Genomic DNA, 27,568 nt, shown 5'->3' with positions numbered 1-27,568 from the left:
ATGGCTTCACAGGTGAATTCTACCAAGCATTTAGAGAAGAGCTAACAACCATCCTTCTCAAACTCTTCCAAAAAATTGTGGAGGAAGGAACGCTCGCAAACTCATTCTATGAGGCCACCATCACCCTGATACCAAAACCAGACAAAGACACTACAAAAAAAGAAAATTACAGACCAATATCACTGATGAATATAGATGCAAAAATCCTCAACAAAATACTAGCAAACAGAATCCAACAACACATTAAAAGGATCATACACCACGATCAAGTGGGATTTATCCCAGGGATGCAAGGATTCTTCAATACATGCAAATCAATCAATGTGATACACCATATTAACAAATTGAAGAATAAAAACCACATGACCATCTCAATAGATGCAGAAAAAGCTTTTCACAAAATTCAACACCCATTTATGATAAAATCTCTCCAGAAAGTGGGCATGGAGGGAACCTACCTCAACATAATAAAGACCATATATGACAAACCCACAGCAAACATCATTCTCAATGGTGAAAAACTGAAAGCATTTCCTCTAAGATCAGGAACAAGGCAAGGATGTCCACTCTCACCTCTATTATTCAACATAGTTTTGGAAGTCCTAGCCTCAGCAATCAGAGTAGAAAAAGAAATAAAAGGAATACAAATTGGAAAAGAAGAAGTAAAACTGTCACTGTTTGCAGATGACATGACACTATACATAGAGAATCCTAAAGATGCCACCAGAAAACTACTAGAGCTAATCAAAGAATTTGGTAAAGTTGCAGGATACAAAATTAATGCACAGAAATTTCTTGCATTCCTATACACTAATGATGAAAAATCTGAGAGAGAAATTATGGAACACTCCCATTTACCATTGCAACAAAAAGAATAAAATATCTAGGAATAAACCTACCTAAGGAGGGCTTCCCTGGTGGTGCAGTGGTTGAGAATCTGCCTGCCAATGCAGGGGACATGGGTTCGAGCCCTGGTCTGGGAGGATCCCAGATGCCGCGGAGCAACTGGGCCCATGAGCCACAACTGCTGAGCCTGCGCGTCTGGAGCCTGTGCTCTGCAACAAGAGAGGCCGCGATAGTGAGGCCCGCGCACCGCGATGCAGAGTGGCCCCCGCTTGCCGCAACTAGAGAAAGCCCTCGCACAGAAACGAAGACCCAACACGGCCAAAAAAAAAAAGCAGCTAGCCAAACCCAGATGTGGACTATTCTACAGCACGGATATTCTGCAAACTATGGCCTGTTGCCTACTTATGTAAATAAAGTTTTATCAGAACACACACACACACACACACACACACACACACACACACACACTGACCTCCGTCCTGCAGAACCTGGTTTCTCCAACTAATTAAGTGTATGAAAAAAACAAGGCAAAAATGAAAACAAAACAACAAAAAAAAACCTACCTAAGGAGACAAAAGACCTATATGCAGAAAACTATAAGACACTGATGAGAGAAATTAAAGATGATACCAACAGATGGAGAGATATACCATGTTCTTGGATTGGAAGAATCAATATTGTGAAAATGACTATACTACCCAAAGCAATCTACAGATTCAATGCAATCCCTATCAAGTTACCAATGGCATTTTTTACGGAACTAGAACAAAAAATCTTAAAATTTGTATGGAGACACAAGAGACCCCGAATAGCCAAAGCAAGCTTGAGGGGAAAAAACGGAGCTGGAGGAATCAGACTCCCTGACTTCAGACTATATTACAAAGCTACAGTAATCAAGACAATATGGTACTGGCACAAAAACAGAAACATAGATCAATGGAACAAGATAGAAAGCCCAGAGGTAAACCCACGCACCTATGGTCAACCAATCTATGACAAAGACGGCAAGGATATACAATGGAGAAAAGACAGTCTCTTCAATCAGTGGTGCTGGGAAAAGTGGACAGCTACAGGTAAAAGAATGAAATTAGAACACTCCCTAACACCATACACAAAAATAAACTCAAAATGGAGTAGAGACCTAAATGTAAGACCGGACACTATAAAACTCTTAGAGGAAAACATAGGAAGAAGACTCTTTGACATAAATCACAGCAAGATCTTTTTTGACTCACCTCCTAGAATAATGGAAATAAAAACAAAAATAAACAAATGGGACCTAATGAAACTTCAAAGCTTTTGCACAGCAAAGGAAACCATAAACAAGACGAAAAGACAACCCTCAGAATGGGAGAAAATATTTGCAAACGAATCAACGGACAAAGGATTAATCTCCAAAATATATAAACAGCTCATGCAGCTCAATAGTAAAAAAACAAACAACCCAATCAAAAAATGGGCAGAAGACCTAAATAGACTTTTCTCCAGAGAAGACATACAGATGGCCAAGAGGCAGATGAAAAGATGCTCAACATCACTAATTATTAGAGAAATGCAAATCAAAGCTACAATGAGGTATCACCTCACACCAGTTAGAATGGGCATCATCAGAAAATCTACAAACAACAAATGCTGGTGAGGGTGTAGAGAAAAGGGAACCCTCTTGCACTGTTGGTGGGAATGTAAATTGATACAGCCACTATGGAGAACAGTATGGAGGTTCCTTAAAAAACTAAAAATAGAACTACCATATGACCCAGAAATCCCACTACTGGGCATATTCTCAGAGAAAACCATAACTCAAAAAGACACATGCACCCCAATGTTCATTGCAGCACTATTTACAATAGCCAGGTCATGGAAGCAACCTAAATGCCCATCTACAGTCTCATGGATAAAGAAGATGTGGTACATATATGCAATGGAATATTACTCAGAAGCTGGGCTGGAGCTCACCATGCGGCCATGTTATTCTCCTGTTGGACATATGTCATCTCACAGAACATCAACATCAGACAAGGACATCTGAGGCCACGACACAGTGAGACAAAACAAGGCCACGACATCATTCTGTCCAAGTACAGACCAAACAAGGCATCACTGTGCACCTCACAATGGACCAAACCTTTCCCTGTGCTGACAAGAGTGACCACAGCTTCTTTCCAATAACAGCTGCATCCTCACTCTAGTCTTCCATCCTTACAGGGAAGATTCACTGACATGCCCAGTCATAGAATTGCCCCCACTTCCTGACAACACCCAATTTAGAGTGAGCCCGTCCTCCATACGCCCTCCTCAAAATCACCCAACCAGAGCCCACATCCTGTATATGTTCTATCTAACACCTCACACTAAGACACCATGGTCCCCTATGGTGTGTCATCTCCCTCCTTGCTGCATCCAGTAATAACTCCAACTTGTTTGCCCACAAATTTGCTCCTGGCGGTCTTTGGCTGAAGAACATTGAGACAGGTTACCTGTTTGTCAATTTTTTTTTTAAGTGTCATTGAGTTTGAATAGGGGCATGTGTTTGTATCTTTGTGAGTGTCTGGTTGACAGAAGATTTATGGCTTTTTATGATTTTTCATCTTTGGGTCATATAACTCTTCATTCCACAAGTGTAAAACATTCATGTGAAGGAACTTTCCTGGTGGTCCAGTGCTTAAGAATCCACCTTCCAATGCAGGGGATACAGGTTCGATCCCTGGTCAGGGAACTAAGATCCCACATGCCGCAGGGCAACTAAGCCCTTGCGCCACAACTAGAGAGCCCGCGGGCCTCAACTTCTGAGTCTGCGTGCTCTAGAGCCCATGCTTCACAACAAGAGAAGCCTGAACACCACAACGAAGACCCAGCGCAACCGAAAAAAAATTCATGTATATTTTTATCTAGGAGAGAGGGGTCCAAGGGTGAAGGGAAACAGAACTGATCGAACTTGGGGGGGAAGTATAGCAGGAGCAGTAAGTAAAGAATTCTAAGGTTACATCTTCTACTTTATAATTTTACAAGTATGTACAGGGCCTACAAGGTATTTGATATATGATGTATTCTATAACTACTTCCTCTTGGGCTAAGTGAACTCTTTGTGTCTGCTTATGTTTACCAGGTTAAGGAAAACAACACCAAGAGCTCAATGTAATATAGACAAGGATTATCTCCAGTGATGGGCAGTTTTGAACACTTATGACCTTAGGGTGATAAACTATGGTTTGGTTAATGTGTGAACACTCTAGTTGTTAAAATACATGTTAATGAAACTTTCGGTGCATGCTGTATTTTAAGGATATATCTAAGACCCACGTAGACAAATCCATGATTTCCATATGAAGATTATTTTAATATGCATCAACCTATGAGTCACACAGTATCTTTTTGGGGGAAGAGACTTAAGATTAAGAATATTCTAGATATGCACTGCCCAATATGCTAGCTACTAGCCACATATGGCTATTTAAATTAAATATAAGTGCTCAGCACAATAGCCAGTTTTGAGGTGCTAAGTAGCCACATGCAGCTAGGGGCTACCTGACTGGACAGGACAGATACAGAATAATTCCTTCATCACAGAACGTTCTATTGGCCAGGACTGCTCTTCATGCTTTGTGGGCCTCAAGTCATATACATTAGACCCATGTGATATGAAAGGGCCAATATTATTTCCCTTAGAGACTATGTCAGATTTCTGTCTGGGATAAGAATACATATTAAGCTGGTGTGTAACAAAACCAAACTAGGTTATGAGTGGGTGTGGTGCTTTCAGGCACAAACTGTTCCCAGGTCCAAAGGGAAACACCTTTCCCTCCACCTCCCTCCCAGACACTGGCACCAATTTTCAGGGGGTGAGTTCTCTCCTAGAGGAGTCCTGGGCAGGGCCCTCAGCTAAGTTTAGGGAGGCAGCAAGTCCAGCTCAGGGAGAAGGATTCTTGGAAATGACGAGAAGGCAAAGGCAGGGATCAGTTGGGAGACTCCCTGGTTTATTCAGAACAGCAGTTCTCAGAGTGTGGTCTGTGGAACTCTTGACGTCACTGAGACCCTTTCATGAGATCCATGAGGTGAAACCTACTTTCATAGAATTACTAAGATAATATTTGTCTTTTTGCTATGTTGACACTTGCTTTGAGGTATAACAGCAGTAATAGAGACTATGGTAGCAAACTGCACTAGTAATTATTTTCACCACAACTTACTTGCAGAAAAAAAAAAAAAAGCATGTTTGCTTTAAAGTGTCCTGGTTGGTGCATTAAAAATTCTTATCTTTTCTTAATAAACCATAATGGAAAAGAATATAAATATATATGTATATATACATATATATATATATATAACTGAATCACTTTGCTGTACAGCAGAAATTAACACATTGTAAATCAACTATACTTCAGTCAAATAAATTTTAAAAAATAAATAAATAAAAATTCTTATCTTTCCTAAATCACCATCCTTAAATCCTCATTTTAAAAGTATCTTCTGTGATGACATGGGAAGTACCCATCAAGCACTTCTGCTACATTCCAAAGTACTATGTCCCAAGGAAAATAATTTGTGTGAGCTGAACTATCCTCTTTTTCATGGAATACAATTTTTACTTGAAAGAATGAATGACACTGGAAGATCCATATAACTTAGTGAAACAATGTATTACTTTTTAAAAATCTTACATTAGTACAAGAGACATTCAATGTGCAAAATAGGCTTATGGATTTTAATGTAACAGAATAGGAAATATTCAATGATATTGTTTCAGGTCCACTTTGAAAATAACCTTTGAGAAACTGCCACTTGTGCAGTTTTAGTTTTGTATCAAAGATAAACATCCACGATTATCTGAAAAGGTTATTAAAAATACTACTCCTACTGGGACTTCCCTGGCAGTCCAGTGGTTAAGACTTCCCCTTCCAGGGCTGGGGGTGAGGGTTTGATCCCTGGTCGGGAGCTAAGATCCCACATGGTTCGCTGCCAAAAAACCAAAACATAAAGCAGAAGCAACTCTGTAACAAATTCAATAAAGACTTTAAAAATGGTCCACATTAAAAAAAAAAACAAACTACTCCTACATATGTGTGGGCCTTTTTATTTTCACAGACTTCAGTCAACATAACAGATTCAATGCAGAAGCAAACATGAAAATCCAGTGGTCTTCTAATGAGACAGACAAGAAAGAGACTTGCAAAAATATAAAAACGTAAAAAGCTCCGCTTTTCCCAACTACCGTGTTTATTCTGGGAAATAGTTATTTTTCATATTAAATGCATGGGTTATTAATATTATTCTAAATAAATTAATTTAAAATGTTAAACTCTGTTATTTCTACTAAGGAAAATATCGGTAGAAGTAACCACATAAACAAAATTATCCTGGGGGTCCTCACTAATTTGTAAGACTGTATGAATATTCTGACCAAAATGTTTTGAAAATCGCTGACTACACATCCCCTGGGCCAGGACTCGGGGAGACAGTGCGACAAACAGCTCCTGGTGCAGGAGGGGAGGGATCAGGGCAAAGTCCCAGGTCCCGGGGAGGGCGAGGCTCTCAAGGTCCCAGGCTCCAGGGCAGTGTCTGGGGCTCTGACGCTCCGTGTTAGGGTTCCCCGTCTCCCAGAGTTTCACTTTCTCTCTCACCACCTGTGTCGGGCCCTCCTGCCTGGACACTCGTGACGCGGACCCAGTTCTCACTCCCATTGGGTGTCCGGTTTCTAGAAGCCAATCAGCGTCTGACCCGCCGAGACTCAACTTCTCCCCAGACCCCGAAGATGCGGTAATGGCACCGCGAACCCCCGGGGGTCGGGTGCGCAGGACCCCCAGGGAAGGTTCGATTCCGCCGCCCCCGGCCCAGACACGCCCCCTCACGCCGGTCCCCGCCTGTCCCTCCCTTGCTTCCCGCCCCCTCTTCTCTCCCCCGGAAGTCCCGGCCCTTCTCCGACCTTTTCCGTCTCACGAGCCCCTCGCCCCCTCCCCGCTCCCAGCCCCAACCCCTCGGACCCGGGACCCGCGCCGGGAGGAGGGTCGGGCCGGGTCTCACCCCTCCCTGCCCCCAGGCTCCCACTCCCTGAGGAATTTCTACACCGGGGTGTCCCGGCCCGGCCGCGGGGAGCCCCCCTTCATCTCTGTCGGCTACGTGGACGACACTCAATTCGTGCGGTTCGACAGCGACGACCCGAATCCGAGGATGGAGCCGCGGGCGCCATGGGTGGAGCAGGAGGGGCCGGAGTACTGGGATCGGAACTCGCGGATCTACAAGCACCACGCACAGACTTTCCGAGTGAACCTGCACACCGCGCTCGGCTACTACAACCAGAGCGAGGCCGGTGAGCGACGTGGGCCCGGGTCCAGGTGGTCACGATCCCCATCCCCAGGGACGGGCCGGGATAGTCCCAACATTGCTAGACCCGCCCGGCACCCCCTACCCGGGAGGGTCCGCAGGTCTTTCACACGGTTTCATTTTCGGTTTAGGTTTAGTCACCGTGATTGGTCGGGGCGGGGGCGGGGCTGACTTCGGGGCGGGGCCAGAGTCTCACTCCCCTATGGATGTACGGCTGCGAAGTAGAGCAGGACGGGCGCCTCCTCCGCGGGTACAGACATTTAGCCTCCGGCGGCGCGGATTACCTCGCCCTGAACGAGGACCTGCGCTCCTGGACCGCGGTGGACACAGCGGCTCAGATCACCAAGCTTAAGTGGGAGGGCTCGGGTGAGGCAGAGCGCGACAGGAACTACCTGGAGGGCACCTGCGTGGAGTGGCTCAGCAGACACCTGGAGACCGGGAAGGACACGCTGCAACGCGCAGGTACGAGAGAATGCGGGGCCTCCCTGGTCTCCCCTCGAGCTGGAGCTGGCTTCCCACAAGGAGAGGAAAAGCAATCAGTATCAGAATATCACCCTTCCTCCTGGACGGGAGAGGGAGGAGTCCTTCTAGGTTCTTATATTCAGTACTAGAGACTGACTTGCCCAGAGGGCTAGACTTTTTTTTTTTTTTTTGGCTGCGTTGGGCCTTCGTTGCTTCGCGTGGTCTTTCTCTAGTTGCGGCGAGTGGAGGCTACTCTTCGTTTCCGTGCGCGGGCTTCTCATTGTCGTGGCTCGTGGCTTCTCTTGTTGTGGAGCACGGGGCTCTAGGCACGCGGGCTTCGGTGGCTCGTGGGCTCTAGAGCGCAGGCTCAGTAGTTGTGGCGCTCGGGCTTAGCTGCTCCACGGCATGTGGGATCTTACCTGACCAGGGATCGAACCCGTGGCGCCTGCACTGGCAGGCGGATTCTTAACCGCTGCGTCACGAGGGAAGCCCCGTTGGACTTTTTCTAAAGGACAATTAAGGAATCCAGTCTCATGGGGGTGGAAAGGGAGACCATCCCTGAAATAACTGATTAATAATTCCCTGTGACATTGACAGCAGTATTGTGAACCATGACTTTCTCCCTCAAGGCCTTGTTCTTGGCCTGAAAACACCTTTGGAGGCCTGACTCCAGCTTTGCTGAGTCCTTCGCCCTCCACCCAGACTAGGTCCAGAAATCTGTGTTTTCTTCCTTTGAGACCTGGAACCTCCTACCGTAGTCTCTCATTCTAGAACTTTCCATGGAATAGGAGATATTCCCAGACCCCTGAGACGAGGCTGGTGTCTGGGTTTTGTGCTTCTCCTTCCCAACCCTTGTCCTCGCGTTTCTCAGGATGGTCACATGATGCTGCTTCAGTGGCCCATGGAAGTAACCCAAAGTGTGAATTTTCTGATTCTTCCTCCTCCGACCCTCCAAAGACACATGTGACCTGCCACCCCATCTCTGACCGTGAGGTCACCTTGAGGTGCCAGGCCCTGGACGTCTACCCATCGGAGATCACCCTGACCTGGCAGCGTGATGGGGAGGATCTGACCCAGGACATGGAGCTTGTGGAGACCAGGCCTTCAGGGGAACGGAACCTTCCAGAAGTGGGCGGCTGCGGTTGTGCCTTCTTGAGAGGAGCAGAGATACATGTGCCATGTGCAGCACAAGGGGCTGCCTGAGCCCATTACCCTGAGATGGGATAGAAAGGGGGATGGGTGGTCGAGCTTATTATCAGATAAAGCAAGAGCCTTTCAGGAGAACTTCAGCAAGGTCAGGACTCAAGCCTGAGGAAGGCCCTCACCTTCCCTTTCCTCCAAGAACCTCTTCAGCCTACCGTCCTCATGGCATCATTGTTGGCCTGGTTCTCTTGGTGGTCACTGGAGCTGTGGTGGCTGGAGCTGTGATCTGGAGGAAGAAGCACTCAGGTAGGGAAGGGAGGGAGGAATCTGAGTTTTCTTGTCTCACTGGGGGTGTTTCAAGCCCAGGTAGAAGTTTGCCTGCCTTGTTCCTGGGAAATACCATCCACACATATGTGCTTACTAGTCTGGAGCTGAGTGCTAACACTTACCCTTCTGTAAAGTATATGTGAAAATGAAAACAAATTTTTCACCTTGATAATTCTGGTGATGGGGACCTGATTCCCAGCACTTGAAGGTCAGAGGGGAAAGTCCCTGCTGAGGACAGACCTCCAGGAGGGCAGTTGGTCCAGTCCCTGCACATCTCCTTTTTTCATATTTCCTGACCTTACCCTGGGTCTTTAGTCACAGTTCTGGAAACTTCCCTGGGGTCTAGGACTAGGGGGCTCCTCTAGGATCTCATGGCCCTGCCTCCTCCCTGGTCTATCATGTGATGTTTTCTTCCCACAGGCAGAGGAGGGAGCTATGCTCAGGCTGCTAGTACATTTGGGTGGGTTGGAGGGTTATCCCTGAGACCCTTGGAATAGTATAGATGGGAGCCCATGGGGGGAATCTTACCCATCCCATAATTCTTCCTTTAGTCTCATCTTCTGTGGGCTCTGACCAGGTCCTGTTTTGTTTTATCCTAGGCAGCGACAGTGCCCAGGGCTGTGATGTTATCTTTCACCAGTCCTAAAGGTGAGACCCTGGAGAGCCTGAAGCAGGAGAGGGGTGGGTCAGAGGTGACACCACTGGGTTATGGGGATTCTCTGAGTGGACATTTGGAACATACAGTGGACTGTTTAGAATGTCAAGACTTTTCTGAATGACTTAAATTTATTTATGATTATTTTCTTGTAAGTGTGAGACAGCTGCCTGCATAGGACTGAGTGATGCAAGATTAGTTCCCCCCCCACCATTGTAGCTTCAGATCCCCTGATTCCTCTTTCTGCAGCTGCATCTGAATGTGTCTGTGTTCCTATTAGCATAATGTGAGGAGGTGGGGAGACTAGCCCACCCCTGCCCACCGAGACCCCTCCCGACCCTGACTTCTGTTCTTTTCCCTGATCCACTTGCCTGTTCCAGCAGAGGCAGGGCTGGGCCCTTTCTACCACTACCTTAACTTCAGGGTGCACTGAGAAATACTGAAAATAATAATCTGGATGTGAATTTGTTTCTAATTCATGTCATGACAGTCGACGTGTTAATAAACAAAAAAGATTCCTAAAGTTTAAGACAGGAAACAAATGGAAGCACTGAGAACCTTCCAGAATCTATGTGTATGCTGTGCTGAGTCTGATGTAGGTGGGACCAGAGAAGGATATGAGGAGTGTGGACAGGGCCTGTGTCCAGTCAGTGCTCAGGCCATTGTGGGCTTTGAAGTGGTCACTAATTGGATGGGTCATCTTCTCTGTTGTTTGTCCTTGTCCCTTCAGTAGAACCTTGTCCCACCAGGACCTGTGATCCAAGTCACCTGGGCCTTGTCCTGTCTCCGAGCTGTGGGAAGCAAGGGCTTCATGTGGCCGGGTCAGCCTAGACTCATGCCTCAGTCCAGCCCTCAGCCCTATCTTCTTTTGGATGTTTATGTTTTGCTTCTTTAGTTTTTTGCTTTTTTTTTTTTTTTAATTATGACTGTTCTTTTCATGTATAGAGTTCTGGTCTCATTCTGCTCTGGATGTCCCCCATCTCTGACAACAGTAGAAGTCATTTTGCCTGTCAGGGTCCCCACAAGGCCTGTGGCAGCCCCTGCACACAGGAGTCTCTGTGGTATTGAGAGATGACTTTTCTCTCTCATTCAGCTCTTGTTCTCCTTCTAGGGCTTACTCTTTCCATCTTTTGCAAAGAACCAAAAACTGGAAAGGAACAAGGATTAAACCCTGGAAGTCCCAGTGCTACGTGATCTGATCAGACCACACACCTGAGCAGACTGCAGAGTTTTGGCACTGCGTCTAGACTGCACAGAGACCAGGGAGTCCTAAACTTTAATTTGCATAAGAATCATCGGGACATCTTGATAAGATTCAGAAGGTCTGCAGTAGGGCATGGGATTCTGTATTATAACAAGGTTGGTGCTGATTCTGCTGGCTTTCAGATCACATTTAGTAGCAAGAACGTAGACCAGGATTCCCACATGGCTGTGCACCAGCCTCACCTGTAGGGCTTGTTGAATAAGCAAGTCTTGGGCTCCGTGCCCAGCATTCTGAGATGGTGGGTCTGGGAAGAAGCCTGAGTATTTTGCAGCAATCCTTACAAGCAATCTTGGGATTCAGCCGGATTGGGAACGACTGAGGTCAGTGATCAGAGCGCTCAGGTTGGGGAGGAGCCTTAAATCCACACTTAAACCTTGTTTTTTCCTGGGAAGAAAAGGGCAAGATGTATGCTGGAGACACATGTTGGTTTTTCTACCCTGGGGTATGTAGCCATGTGGAAGACTGACGAAGTGTTATCAGCTCAAGATAATGAAAATCTATGAATCCTTGCTCTCTGAAACTATTCCCTGGATGGATTTCTCACTCATTCCTTGGTATAAACAATGGAATACAAATTTTTCTAATTGTAACATAAATGAAAATTTTGTGTGTGTGTGTGTGTGTGTGTGTGTGTACCCTGGGAACTCATTTCATTTCAGGGAAAGCCACAGAACAAGCTTGAGGCTACACAGCCAGGAACAGAATCCATAATCCACTCCAGGTCAGGTCCCACATAGAGGGATTCTGTCTTGGAATCAGACATTTGGGGCCTTGGATGGGAGGGAGTTTATTTTGCATGTGGGAGGAATGCAAATAATTAATGTCCAGAAGGTGAACTGTGGTGATTTTCAAATGTCCACATACTGTATGATACCGAGAGGTAGAAACAATATCTTCCATAGTGGCTGTGCTATTTTGCATTCCTGCCAGCAAGGAATGAGTGTTCCCACCCTGTCTGAATGTTTGTGTGCCCTCAAAATTCATATGCTAAAATCCTAATGCCCAGTGGGATGGTATTAGTAGGCAGGGCCTTTGGGAAGTGCTTAAGTCATGAGAGTGGAGCCCTAATGAATGGGATGAGTGCCTACAATCCTGTTCCCAGTCCCCAAGATGTGGGGTTTTTTCCACACCACCAAGCAATTCTCTGATACCAGATGGGGGTCTAACAATTCAACTCAATTCTGACACTGTCTACACTATCTACCTGGAGATCACATCAGATCACACAAGTTAAAGGTTCAGTCTCACAAGAATACCCACCCCTCCCAACTTCAGATGCCAATTGCAAATCCCAGTTGTCACCTATACTTCTGACTGATCAGTTAGGTATCAGTGGTTCCCAGGACCCCTCCTGATAATTTGCTAGAGAGGCTCACAGAACTCAGGAAAACAGTTTACTTAATGTTTATCAATTTATTATAAAAGGATATGATAAAGGATACAGATGAGCATCCAGATGGAAGAGATTCATGGGGCAAAGTATGTGGGGAGGGGCACCAAGCTCCCATGCCCTCTCTGGCTGCACCACTCTCCCAGCACCTCCACGTGTTCACCAACCTGAAAACTCTTCAAACTCCATCCTTTTGGGTTTTTATGGAGGCTTTATTACATAGGCATAGTTGATTAAGTCATTGGCCATTGGCAATTGATTCAACCTCCAGCCCCTCTCCCCTCCACGGAGCTCATGGGGGTGGGACTGAAAATTCCAACCCTCTAATCATGGTAGTCTCCTTTGGTGACCAGCCCTCACCCTTAAATTAGCTAAGGGCAGTCCAGAAGTCACTTCATTAACATAACAAAAGACACATTGATCGCTTTCATCACTAGGAAATTCCAAAGGCTTTTGTAGCCCTGTGCCAGGAAAGGGGAGGAAGACCAAATATACATTTCTTATTATAAATAACAACATCACAGTGCCTCACAGAGAGATCCTTAGCTCTTAACATTGTGTGAGGACACAGCCAGAAGGTGGCAGCTATGAATCAGGAAGACGGTCCTTACCCACCCTTGCAGGTACAGTGATCTTGGACATCTCAGCCTCCAGAACTACGAGCAATAACTTTCTGTTATTTATAAACAACCCGGTTGGTGCTGTTTTGTTACAGCAGCCCTAATAGACCGTAGTTCCTGTTGCTCCACATCCTCACCAGTACTTGGTAATATCAGTTTTTATTTTAACTATTCTAATAGATGTGTAGTGGCATACTATTTTTTTATTTGCATTTCCCTAATGACATATGATATTGAGCATCTTTTCATATGCTTTTTCATATACCATCTATATTGCCTTTGGTGAATTATCTGTTCATATTTTACATATTTTTTAACTGGGTTATCTGTTTTCTTATTGTTGAGTTTTAAGGGTTCTTTGTATATTCTAGATACAAGTCTTTTATCAGATATGTGATTTGCAAATATTTTCTCCAAGTCTGTGGCCTGAGCTCTTTTACTGACATAACAACATATGCAAATGACCAAATATAAGCATAGATTTGTATTTTACAAAAAAATAATACTAGGGGCTTCCCTGCTGGCGCAGTGGTTGAGAATCCGCCTGCCAATGCAGGCGACACGGGTTCGATCCCTGGTCTGGGAAGATCCCACATGCTGTGGAACAACTAAGCCCGTGCGCCACAACTGCTGAGCCTGGACTCTAGAGCCCATGAGCCAAAACTACTGAGCCCGCGTGCCACAACTACTGAAGCCCACACTCCTAGAGCCCATGCTCGGCAACAAGAGAAGCCACCGCAATGAGAAGGCTGTGCACCACAACAAAGAGTAGCCCCCACTCACCGCAACTAGAGAAAGCCCGCGCGCAGCAACGAAGACCTGACTCAGTCAAAAATAAATAAATTTATTTTTAAAAAAGAAAGAAATACTACTATTTTTCTGGAAAGAGAAATGAGAAATTGCTAACTCTAGTTTCTGGGCAGATGACCTGGGTGACTGGGGGATGGCAGCTGGGGAGATGTGACTTGTGTGTGTGTATTTATCTATACATCTATATCTATGTATCTATATATTCCCTCAGCATTTTTAATTTTCTTGTGTATCAAAGAATGGTTTCAAAACTAAATTACATTAAAATCCTTTAAACTTGTAAAACACTTGACATCATGTCCAAATCATGTGTTAAAACTCATATTCTGATCCTCTATTCTAGCACCAATGATTTTTGACTTTTTTTTTTTTTAGAGCAGTATTAGCTTCACAACAAAATTGAGAGGAAGGTACAGAGATTTCCCATATACCCCCCCGGCCCCCACCAATGCATAACCTCCCCCATTATCAACATCCCCCACAGAGTGGTACATTTGTTATAATTGATGAACCCACATTGACACATCATGATCACTGCAAATCCACAGTTTACCTTGTTTACCTTAGGGTTCACCTTGGTGGTGTACATTCTATTGGTTTGAACAAATGTATAATATAGGTATCCATCATTATAATATACAGAGTATTTTTACTGCCCTGAAAATCCTCTGTGCTCCTCCTATTCATTCCTCCCCCTTCCTAATCCCTGGCAAACGCTGAACTCTTTACTGTCTCCATAGTTTTGCCTGTTCCAGAATGTCATACGGTTGGAATCGTACAGTATGCAGCCTTTTCAGGTTGGCTTTTACTTAATAATATGCATTTAAGGTTCCTCCCTGTCTTTTCAAGGCTTGATAGCTCATTTGTTTTTAGCACTGAAAGTATTCTGTTGTCTAATGTACCACAGATTATTTATCCACCTACTGAAGGACATATTGATTGCTTCCAGGTTTTGGCGATTTTGAATAAAGCTGCTATAAACATCTGTGTGCAGGTTTTTGTGTGGACAAGAGTTTTCTCCTTTGGGGAAATACCATGGAGTGTGATTGCTGGATTGTATGGTAAGTTTTGTAACAAACAACCAAACTGCCTTCCAAAGTAGGTATACCATTTTGCATTCCCACCAGCGATGAATAAGACTTCCTGTTGTTCCACATCCTCATCATCATTTGGTGGTGTCAGTTTTCTAAATTTTGGCTATTCTAACAAGTGTGTAGTGATATCTCATTGTTTTAATTTGTATTTCCCTGATGACTTGCGTTGTGGAGCATCTTTTCATATGCTTGTTTGCCATATCTGTATGTCTTCTTTGGTGGGGTGGCTTCTTTGGTGGTGGTCTTTTGCCCATTTTTTAATGGTTGTTTGTTTCATTGTTGCTGAGTTTTAGGACTTCTTTCTGTATTTTGGATAACAGTCCCTTACCAGATGTATCTTTTGCAAATATTTTCTCCTACTCTGTGGCTTGACTCTAATTCTCTTGACAGCAGAAGTTTTTAAAATTATTATTATTGAGCTATAATTGACATTATTTTCAGGTATAAACCTAATGATTCAATATTTGTATATATTGTAAAATGATCATCACAATAAGTCTAGTTAACATTCATCACCATACATAGTTATAAAACTTTTTTTCTTGTGATGAGAACTTTTAAATCTACTTTCTTAGCAACTTTCAAATATGCAGTACAGTATTAACTATAGTCACCAGACTGTATATTACATCCCCAAGTCTTATTTATTTTATAACTGGAAGTTTGTACCTTTTGATCCCCTTCACCCATTTTTCCCACCCTCACCACCCCCACCTCTGGTAACCACCACTCTGTTCTCTGTATCTATGAGCTTGGGGACTTTTTTTAGGGGAGGGGATTATATTCCACATATAAGTGAAGTCATATGATATTTGCCTTTCTCTGTCTGACTTATTTCACTTAGCATAACGCTCTCAAGGTCCATCCATGTCACAAATGGCAAGATTCATTTTTTTTATGGCTGAATAATATTCCAGTGTGTGTGTATCTGTGTGTGTGTGTATACCACATTTTCATATCCATTCAACCATCAATGGGCACTTTAGGTTGTTTCTATATCTTGGCTATTGTAAATAATACTGCAGTGAACATGGGCATGCACATCTCTTTTTGAGGTAGTGTTTTCATTTTCTTCAGATAAATACCCAGAAGTGGAATTGCTAGATCATATGGTAGTTCTCTTTTTAATTTTTTGAGGGATCTCCATACTGTTCTCCATAGTGGTTGCACCAATGTACATTGCCACCAACAGTGCACAAGGGTTCCTTTTTCTCCACATCCTCGCCCACACTTAAAGAAGATTTAAGTAAGTCCAGATTATCAATTATTTCTTTCATGGATTGTGCCTTTGGTGTTGTATCTAAAACGTCATCACCATACCCTAAATTCATCAAGGTTCTCTCCTATATCATCTTCTGGGTGTTTTATAGTTTTACATTATACATTTAGGCCTATCCTCCATTTTGAGTTAATTTTTGTGAAGCGTGTAAAGTCTGTGTCGAGACGGACATTTTTTAATATGGATGTCCAGTTGTTCTAGCACCATTTGTTGAAAGAGGTTATCTTTGCTCCATTGTATTGCCTTGCTCTTTTGTCAAAGGTCAGTTGACAGTATTTATGTGGGTCTATTTCTAGGCTCTTTATTCTGTTCAGTTGATCTACATTGTCCCTCAGCATCCACAGGGGATTGATTTCAGGACCCCTCAAAGATACCAAAATCTGTGGATGCTCAAGTCCCTTTTACACAATGGCATAGTGTTTGCATATAACCTACACACATCATCCTGTGTACTTTAAATCATCTCTAGGTTACTTCTAATACCTAATACAATGTAATTGCCATGCAAATGGTTATAAATACAATGTAAATGCTATGAAAATAGTTGCTGGTATATAGCAAATTCAAATTTTGCTTTGGGGAACTTTTTGGAATTTTTTTTTTTTAATCTTGGGGGCAGTAGTTTGCCTTGTTTCCTCTCCTCTTTTACGAATCTGAGAAGAGTTGGTGATTTTTCAGTCTGTTCAGCTTTTTACTTGGTTTAAGGACAGAGAGGTGATTTCCAAGCTGCTTATGTGTAGAACCAAAACCAGAAACTCCCCAAAGATCTTTTCGCTGAACTATTTTGGCTTAAATTTTCCATTTCTAGAAAAGATTGGCTATAGTATATGGACAAATCCTTCCACTGAAAAGAGGTACAAATGCCATGTAAAACTCAAAAACCATCTTCTTAAAAGCATCAAAGAGTTGACAAGATAGTAATAAATGACCTAGCTCCCCAAAGAAGGGAAAGATCCTGCTTGGACTTCATAGAGAACAGTGTCCTGAAAATGGAGAAACAGCTCTGTAAATTTATTGCCCCAGAGCCCAGACATAGCAGTCCTGCACTTCCAGCTCTTTGTCCCAAACTCCTGACTTTTCTACCCATCTGCCTTCCCTTTAAAATTTTAAACCAAGCTTTTAAAATTCTGATTATAATGTATATGGATAGTGTATAATATATGATAATGTATATTCACTATAGAAAATTTACAAAATGCTGAAAATAATAAATGACAGTAAAAATAACTGTAACCCTCACACATGGAAATATTTTGTTGCATTTTCTTCTAGTTTATTATATAACCTGCTGCTGCCCAAGTGCTGAAACTCTAAGTTGATGAGCACAGACCTCAGTGGCCCCAAGCTCTGTGCCTGTATCTCTGCCTTCCAACCAGTTATGATGGATGGTCCCACTCCTATCTAAGGTCACCCCTCAGCTTGGGCATAAGATTGGGCCCCTGCTTCCCCCGAGAATCAATTTCCTAGTCTCTACTGTATCATTCATTCTTTTTTTTTTTTTTTAAAGAAATCTCCATTTTAATTTTTATTTATTTATTTATTTATGGCTGTGTTGGGTCTTCGTTTCTGCGCGAGGGCTTCCTCTAGTTGCAGCAAGCGGGGGGCCACTCTTCATCGCGGTGCGCGGGCCTCTCACTATCGCGGCCTCTCTTATTGCGGAACACAGGCTCCAGACGCGCAAGCTCAGTAGTTGTGGCTCACGGGCCCAGCCGCTCCGCGGCATGTGGGATCCTCCCAGACCAGGGCCTGAACTCGCGTCCCCTGCGTCGGCAGGCAGACCCTCAACCACTGCGCCAGCAGGGAAGCCCCTCATTCATTCTTGCATACAAATGTGCTGTAATACCTCTCATTAAAACAAACAAAATGGGGCTTCCCTGGCGGTGCAGTGGTTGAGAGTCTGCCTGCTATTGCAGGGGACACGGGTTCGAGCCCTGGTCTGGGAAGATCCCACATGCCGCAGAGCAACTAGGCCCGTGAGCCACAACTACTGAGCCTGCGCGTCTGGAGCCTGTGCTCCGCAACAAGAGAGGCCACGATAGTGAGAGGCCCGCGCACCGCGATGAAGAGTGGCCCCCGCTTGCCACAACTAGAGAAAGCCCTCACAGAAACGAAGACACAACACAACCAAAAATAAATAAATAAATAAATAAAATTTAAAAAACAAAAAAAAAAAATGAAACTAAATAAATGAAAACAAAAAACAAATCATTCCAGGACTTCCCTGGCGTTCCAGTGGTTAAGACTCCGCGCTTCCAGTGCAGGGGGCTCAGGTTCGAACCCCGGTCAGGGAACTAAGACCCGCATGCCGTACGGTGTGGGCCAAAACAACAACAACAACAACAACAGAAAAAAAATCATCCCATCAAAATCCACCACCTGATCCCACGTCCCCCACCCACCAGTGCCCCATTTCTATGACACTCCTTATAGAACAGTCCCTGAGTCCATTCTCTCACCTACTAGGTTGTCTTTTCGTTTTATCAGATGCATATACGCACATATCTTGAAAAGTAAATACCTCTACAAGGCTCGTTAAGGAGACATACATCCCCAGTCTTCCATGCATCCCATTTCCGATCCCAGAGCCAACTTCTGTCTGTTTCTCTTATTGTTACTTCTGTTGTCTACATAGCACGTTTGTAGTGCTCCTTTTTTTTTTTTTTTCAGTTTGTGTATCATTTTAGTGGATTAGCTCTCTTTAACATACCACAGTCCTCCAAATAGTTATTTTATAATTTTGATTAGCTCAGTGTTCAATATCTACATTATTATAACCATGTAAATGCTATTCACAACTAAGCATTTAGTAGACTATGATTATTTTTTTCCCTTGAATTTTTAAAAAATTTTTCTGGAGTAAATAAATGTCTTATTCCTTCATTTGCTTAGTTTCTGCTGTATTCATTACGAAATCATTCCCAAACTTTCCTCCACCATCTAAATATTTATGAATATATTCAAGCACATCGGATATTCATTCTACCAGCTTCGTCTCTTTGCACAGACTCTCCCATAGACCTCGATGCTGCCACACGGGGACTGGTTCCCTGCACACCTGGGGCAGGGCTGACGTCCCACATCTCCTTCACCTCATCCTGGGCAGCCCTCTGGCCTTTCTCTCCTACTGGCTTCCCTGTTGCCTGGATCCCATGTGTTCCTCTTTTTGGTTTTCTCAAACATTTCCCCCCTACTTCATCTAGTTAGTATCCTGAGAAAGGGAACATGTAAAGTAAAATATTGAAACCCTTAATATCTAAAAATGTCTTCAGGCTATGCTAACACTTATTCACATAGTGACTTGGTATAGAATTCTGTGTTGGAAATAATTTTCCTCAGAATTTGGAAGGCACTGCTTCAACATTTTCTAGCTTCTCCAGAGCAGATTTTCTTGCCTCTTGAAGTTTTCAGGTTCTCTTCTTTTCCACCCTTTTCCTGAAATTTCATTTGTGATGTATCTTCATGTGTATCTGTTTTCATCTCCTGTGCTGAGAACTTGGTTGGGACCACTCAAAATGTAAACTTTTGTCTGTCAAACTCTGAGAAAATTTCTTGAAATTTTAAAATTATTTGCTACTTTCCATTCTTTTTGAAACTTGTATTATTGATGTGTTGGAATCCCTTGATTGATAACCCAGAATTCGTATAGTTCTTGTCTCCTTCTTGCCATTACTTTTCCATTTGTAGCACTAAATGGAAGTACAACTTAATTTTCCAATTCATCTATTGAATTATTTATTTCTGTGATATTTCTAATTTTAAAGAGTGCTTTCTTCTTCTCTGACTGTATACAATTGTATGTAATTCTGTTCTTGTTTCATATGCCGTATCTTTTTTACATCTTTTAGATATTATTGATTATAGTCATAGGGAATCCGTTAGTTCTCCTGGTTATCTGCTTTCATGATTTCTGCTAAATGTTCATTTCCCTCACAACAGTGAGATCTCCATAGCACCAGGGCCTTACTCTTGTTCTTCACTCTGTCTCCAGGAACTAGCAGATCCTGATCCACTGGAGGCCTCAAAGCATACGCTGGATGATGGACTTTAGTGTGGCTTGGGCAGTTAAGTCACACTGCCGCTTGATGACCTCCTGAGTTCTGAGCCTAGCAGTTTCCTATCACAGAACATTCTGGAACACTGCAACAGTTCATTTGCATGGGATGCAGAGTCATGCCTGCCACCTGATGGACAGGGAACCAAAGGAAGATGGGTCACAAAGGTCTCTGAGAGAAGATATCCTGGGTTCAACCCCAACTCTACCACCTCCTTAACCTCCCTGAGTTTCCCTTTCCCTGTCTGTACAAAGGGATCACAAATTGGGTGCTTCATGGGTTTGCTCCGAGGATTAAATTTGACTCTCCATGTAAATCACATGGCATTATTGCCTGAGAAATGTGTTCCTTTATTCACAGTTACCATCATTACAGCATTTAGATAAGTTCCACTGTTTTGCTTTTATAAACCACAATTCAAGAAACATCCTTGAACACATTTTTGAGACATGTGTGATTATCTTCTTAGGATAAATTCTTTTTAGGAATTAGTTATTCCTTTTCTTTTTTTTTTTTTTTGGCTGCATTGTGTGGCATGTGGGATCTTAGTTCCCCAACCAGGGATCGAACCTGTGCCCCCTGCATTGGAAGCGCAGATTCTTAACCACTGGACTGCCAGGGAAGTCCCAGGAATTTAGTTATTTCTGCATTAAAATGTAAGCATACTTAAATTGTTGAGATGATTTGCAAAAGTGCCCTTTAGAAATTTTACACTACTTATCTTTATTTCAAAGCTGAAAAAAGCCTAACAGTTTATTAAAACTTAATGTACTCATTAGTTCTATTATTTTCCCCCCAAATTCTATACTTCAGGATAGAGATGAGCAAAAGACTCTGGATTTTAGACGGCTTTCTTTGAATAGTTAAGAAAGTCAGCTTTGTGCTTAGCACACTAAAAAATAATTTTATATTATATAATCTTTTGGTATCATTTATATTTAGACCATGTCTGGGGAATCTAATATTCAATTACTAAATTAAATGTTCTCTTTACTACTTACTTTGTAACCCTATAATATTCTAAGAGTAAACACAAATTAATAGAGTTGGTAAGAAGAGGAGAAAAAAAGAAATTTTGTATTCCAGTTTTTAATCCCATCAAGCTTTATGACCAGTATATTTTTTCCCTATACTGGCAATATCCTCCTCATTCATTTTCATCTTTGCCAAGCTGATAGATTTTTTCATTCTTTTTTTTTTTAATTAAATAATTTATTTATTTTTGGCTGCGCTGGGTCTTTGTTGCTACGCGCAGGCTTTTCTCTAGTTGCAGCGAGCGGGGACTACTCTTCGTTGTGGTGCGCGGGCTTCTCATCGTGGTGGCTTCTCTTGTTGCAGAGCACGGGCTCTAGGCGTGCGGGCTTCAGTAGTTGCAGCACACGGGCTCAGTAGTTGTGGCTCATGGGCTCTAGAGCAGGCTCAGTAATTGTGGCGCACAGGCTTACTTGCTCCGCAGCATGTGGGATCTTCCAGAGCAGGGCTCGAACCCGTGTCCCCTGCATCCTCAGGCAAATTCTTCACTGCGCCACCAGGGAAGCCCCCAAGCTGATAGATTTTAATTTTTATTTCATTTCTTATTCCACATTCTTGTTTTTGTTCACATTTATTGCTAATATATTTGTTTGACATTTAACCTATGTGTCAAAGAATTTACACAAATACTTGCACAAGATAAAGGAGCAGCTTGGAGCAGGAGATGTATAAGTACAAGTGGGCAAAAGACAATACAATTGAGAACCACAAGAAACAACAGATAGTACAAAGAGGCTCATAAAACTTCAATATTGTAATTATAAAACATAGAAAATAAAACAACCTGGATTATTTTGTATAAAGAGAAAAATGACAAGCTTGAAAATGCCATGATGGAGTATCAAGGATCAGATTTACTCTCCTGTCTTAAACAACGACAAATTCAGATAAATATATGAAACAACAGTATTCAGACCTTGGGCATCAGGCAGCACAAGAACTGTGACTCCTATGAGAAGGGAAACGAAAGCAGCAAGGCCTACAATTGTCCAGCTTCCTTCCTGGAGAGAGTTTCCAGGACACAGCGCGGGTGGGGAGGAGCCCTAACACAGCCCAGCAGTCTCAGTGAGTTAAGGGGACAGAGTTATGAACTGTGAGGACTAGGATGTTAGAATTAGCAGACAGTGACATTAGAAGTTATTATAAATGTACTCCTTATGTTCAAAAAGTTATATAAGGACATGAAAGGTATATAAAAGACCACAATCAAACTTCTAGAGATGAAAACGTCTGAGATTAAAATACAATGGATGGGACTTCCCTGGTGGTGCAGTGGTTAAGAATCCGCCTGCCAATGCAGTGGACACGGGTTCGATCCCTAGTCCAGGAAGATCCCACATGCCACGGAGCAACTAAGCCTGTGCGCCGTGCCTGCGAGCCACAACTACTGAGCCCACTCGTTGCAACTACTGAAGCCCGTGTGCCTAGAGTCCGTGCTCCACAAGAGAAGCCACCGCAATGAGAAGCCTGCGCACTGCAACGAAGAGTAGCCCCCACTCGCCGCAGCTGGAGAAAGCCCACGCACAGCAACAAAGACCCAAAGCAGCCAAAATAAATAAATAAATAACTTAAAAAAAAATACACTGGATGTGTATTGGTAGATTGGTAGATTGTGTTTGGATGTGTAATGGTAGACTTGATATTGCAGAAGAAAAGATCAGTGACCTTGAAGGCATAAAAATTATACGAAGTAATAATTAATTATTACAGTGTATTACTAAGTTTGCAACATATGTTCAAGCAACATTATTCATAATAACCAAAAAAACAGAAATAACCTAAATGTCCATGAATAACACACGAGGTGACTATTTTCCATGGAGGGACCCAGAGGATACTGTTTATCAGGCAATAAGGAATGTGCAGGCAAGGGGAGTATCAACCTCATTGTGCCTGTGCTTGGTAAGCCGGGCCTGACTCTAGGAGATGATATTACAGAACCTGGCTCCTTAGCATTAATGGGGATAATAGGATCCCAGAAAGCCAGAGGACAAGTGACAGCAAGTTAGAAACAAAGTGGGCAGAATTGCCAAAATAGCCAGCAATGTCAGAACTGAAGCCAGAAAATTCTGACTGCAAGGAATTTTGGAAATGGGTAACAGACCATTGTACTCCTAGGGGCAAGATAAATGGGCAGCCTACAAGAGTGTTGCTTAATATTTTAACCAATAGAAGAAAAATGAATAAGCTGAAGGCTGAGATTAATGGCTCCAATACAAAGTTATGATTCCTTGGGACTTCCCTGGCGGTCCAGTGGTTAAGACTCCATGCTCCCAATGCAGGGGGCTCGGCTTCGATCCCCGGTCAGGGAACTAGATCCCGCATGCCACAACTAAAAGATCCCGCGTGCCACAACTAAAAGATCCCGCATGCCGCAACTAAAAGATCCCACATGCCGCAACTAAAAAAGATCCCGCATGCCGCAGCAAAGATCTCGCATGCAGTGACGAAAGATCCCACGTGCCGCAACTAAGACCCAGCACAGCCAAAATAAATAATAAATAAGCAAATAAATGAAAAAAATTTTTTTAAAGTTATGATTCCTTGACCAGTTTCCAGACCCAAGCCAGATCTCAGACACAGAATCCATTAATTAAAGGAGAGGCCAGGTCCCCTGTTGAAGTCCCGTGCAGCACCATGTCAAGTGTACATCAGTAATTCCCCAAGCCCATTACTAAAGGAATCAATGGCCATTTATTCATACACTGAAGAAAGAAAATACCCTGATCCTTGCGAGGTTTATTAGACACAGGATCCAATTTGACACTAATTCTTGGGGAACCAAAGCACCATCATGGACTCCCATTAGGGAGAGGCATATGGGGACCGGGAAATAATTTGTTTCCTGTCTCAGGTGCACCAATATCTCAGTGGGTCCTCTGTGTCCACACATCCACTTGGTGGTTATTTCCCCAGTTTCCAAATGTGTCATTGGAATGGACATGCTTAACAATTGCCAGAACCCTCACATTGTTTCTTTGACCTGTGGAATAAAAGCCTGGTAGTAAGAGAGGCCAAGTGGAAGCCCATGAATTAGCCTTTGAACCTCAGGCAGGATAGAAAATTAAGACAATATTGTATCTTGAGGGCAATTAAAGAGGTTAATACCACCCTCAAATACATAAAGGATGCAGGCGTGGAGGGTAGTCCAAACATATTAAGTTAATTTGCTGGTCTGGTTCTTGCAAAAATTGGATGGATCATGGTAGATGAGAGGGAACTGCTAGAAATTTAACTCAAATTAGCCTAATTGCAGCAGATGTGCTGAATGTGATATGTTTAAATAGAGCAGATTTATGCAGTTTCTGGTACATGATATAAGGCTATTGAATACCTAAAGGGAATTTTACCTCAATTCAGTTGCATAAACAAATGGCTCAGGCCTTCATGTCACCTACCACTGTTGTGCCTTTCTCTTTTCCTCATTTCTCACCTATGACCTAACGGGGAGTTCCTATGACCAGTTGACATAAGAGGGGAAAACCTGAGCTTGGGTCACAAATGTGGCAGCTCAGTATGTCGGTGTGAGCCAAAAGTGGACTACTGCTGTGCTGCACCATAGCCCCACTCAGGGATGACCAAAGACAGTGCTGAGGGGCCGTCCTTCCAATGGGCAGAACTTCAGGTGGTGCTCCTACTTACCCACATTGCATAAAGAAAAAGAAGTAGGGCTTCCCTGGTGGCGCAGTGGTTGAGAATCTGCCTGCTAATGCAGGGGACATGGGTTCGAGCCCTGGTCTGGGAAGATCCCACATGCCACGGAGCAGCTGGGCCCGTGAGCCACAACTACTGAGCCTGCGCGTCTGGAGCCTGTGCCCCGCAACGGGAGGGGCCGCGATAGCGAAAGGCCCGCGCACCGCGATGAAGAGCGGTCCCCGCACCGCGATGAAGAGTGGCCCCCACTTGCCGTAACTAGAGAAAGCCCTCGCACGAACCGAAGACCCAACACAGCCAAAAATAAATAAATAAAGTAGCTATAAAATTTAAAAAAAAAATAAAAAAAGAAAAAGAAGTGGCCTGAGGTAAGACTATGCACAAACTCAGGCAGTGGCGGTGGCTTAACTGGAGGGGCCTGGGAGGGACCTAAAAGGAGCAAGATTGGAAGATCAGGACAAGAATATTTGGGAAGAAGCATATGGTAGGCACAAAGTGTTAGGATAAGCTGTATCACATGTTAATGCCCATCAAAAACTATCTACTACGCAAGAGACACTAAACAACCAAGTGCACAGAACGACTCAGCCAGTAGACATTAGCCAGCCTCTGTCCTTAGCTAACTCAGTGTTTGCACAACAAGCTATAAAAGGAATATCCATGGTTGGGCTCCCTTTCACCCAGGCTGATATAGTTACTGCTACAACTGAACAGCTGATCTTCCAGCAGCAAATAAACTCCAATGTGGTATTATTCCTTGAGGAGGGCAACCAGCCCCTTGGTGGCAAGTTGATTATGTTGTTACTCTTCCACCTTGGAAAAATCAGGGATTGATCTTGATCTAGGCTGACATGTATTCCAGGTAGGATTTTGCCCTTCTTTCCCACAGAGCATCACTCAGAACTATTAACCTAGGGCTCACATAGTAATATAAGTATCCAAGGCTATACTTCTAGTCATTAGACTAGTCATTAGACTAGTCATTGGGTGATGAAGAGAACACTAAATTCTGCTGGGCTCTCATTAAAAAATAACAATATTTGCATCATTGTGGCAGGACTCCTTCAGTCACAAGTTAACAGTTTTAGCAGAACAGATTGAGCATGTTGATCTACCTGAGAGGGCAGGGATGAGGCTGACTTGAGACATGACTGGATCTAGGGAATCAAACTTGTCATCAGCTCTCTCTCTCTGTTCCTAAGGAAGGTAGCCAAGATCATCTCTAACCTCCCTCACATTGCGCCACTTTAACAACTTAAGCAGAAAAATAAACATCTTTCTCACAGTGTCCATACATAAAGTACCAGAGAAGGTTACCTTTGGACCAATCCCTGTTGCCAGGCAGATGTGGTACAATGTGGTACACCCTGATTGGTCAGGTCTGGGTCATGTGCCTCTCCTGGTACATCATAATATTTCCTAAGCTATTTAAGGTCATGCTGATTATTAAACCATGTAACTATAAATAAAAAGAACTTTCAGAATTCTTTGGGCCACGAGAAAAATGAGAGAACATTAGCTATTAGCAAAGTTGGCTTTCCTTTATGTTTCTTTTTAAAATTAATTAATTAATTAATTTGGTTGTGCCAGGTCTTAGTTGCAGTTTGCAGGCTCCTAAGTTGTGGTATGCATGTGGGATCTAGTTCCCTGACCAGGGATCGAACCCAGGCCCCCTGCATTGGGAGCGTGGAGTCTTAACCACTGGACCACCAGGGAAGTCCCTACCTTTATGTTTCTAGCTAACAAAACTGACTCTTTTAATCACAAAACTGATTCACCTTTCTAGGTGGTAAACAGACAGACTCTCAGATATTCCCAAAGATCTTCATCTCCTGGCATCCATGCCCATGTATAACCTTTACCCTTAGAGCATAAGCTGGAGCTAGTGACTCACTGGTAGCAAATAGAATTCGGGAAGTGAGCGATGGAATATTTATTTTGGGATGACCGGGGACAGGATATGAGGGAACTGAGGTCAGTTGTCTCAAGTTCAGCTGTCCAAGCCAGGCTGGGGAAGCACAGACTCCCAGTGAAAACCAATGTCAAGTGGCTCTGCATTCCTTTTCCACCTGAGGAGTTTCTCCTCTAGATCTCAGCCTCCACAGTCACTGCCTCGAGACAGGAGGAGGAGGAGGAGGAAGAGACCACCAGCAGTGATTCTGATGCTGGCTAGGACCGTTGTAAATATATTGGTTTGAAATGATTTCAAATCCACTTGTTTATACCTTAAGTGGAGTTGTTTTAATCCACTTGTTTATGGTAAGGACCAAAAAAAGTTGTTCTTCAAAGTAAAGTTGTTTTGACATAAGAATGAAGTAAGTTGTGTCAGGATGTCATCATGTCCTCTGCTGTTGACTGATAAGCACTTAGCAGCCCAGCTGCTGACGGGGGCCCTCTGGGGGCTTATCAATAAGAACATGTGGAGAAGCAACTATGGCAAAGGGACATTTACAATATAAAAAACCAACAGTTAGGGAGGAATATCTGAGAGTTTCAGTCAGGGCAAAGCTACCCTTCACGGATCTAGCTCTCTGAAGATACTGAGACACTTGCTCCTGCCCTGGCCAAGGCAACTCTTTGGTCAGCAGCGATGTTCAACCACGCAGCAGTCTCAGGAAGGGA

At 43.5% G+C, this 27,568-nt stretch overlaps 2 protein-coding genes across 2 annotated transcripts in view; one reads left to right on the top strand and one right to left on the bottom strand.

The window, feature by feature from the left end:
- LOC137772982 (HLA class I histocompatibility antigen, alpha chain G-like) overlaps positions 1-27,568 on the bottom strand; it is a 75,005-nt gene that overhangs the window by 14,261 nt on the left and 33,176 nt on the right.
- Positions 6,597-14,762, top strand: LOC137773657 (BOLA class I histocompatibility antigen, alpha chain BL3-7-like). The gene is made up of 6 exons (XM_068558486.1): positions 6,597-6,652; positions 6,881-7,150; positions 7,390-7,626; positions 8,498-9,075; positions 9,696-9,744; positions 10,863-14,762. The coding sequence occupies exons 1-4, from the start codon at positions 6,604-6,606 to the stop codon at positions 8,827-8,829; spliced, it is 888 nt and encodes a 295-aa protein (XP_068414587.1). The 5' UTR covers positions 6,597-6,603; the 3' UTR covers positions 8,830-9,075; positions 9,696-9,744; positions 10,863-14,762.

The sequence above is a fragment of the Eschrichtius robustus genome, chromosome 12 (genome assembly GCF_028021215.1).
Source record: "Eschrichtius robustus isolate mEscRob2 chromosome 12, mEscRob2.pri, whole genome shotgun sequence".
Taxonomy (NCBI): domain Eukaryota; kingdom Metazoa; phylum Chordata; class Mammalia; order Artiodactyla; family Eschrichtiidae; genus Eschrichtius; species Eschrichtius robustus.
Note: the sequence above shows the minus strand (reverse complement) of the source record. Positions and strands in the feature narration are given on the sequence as shown.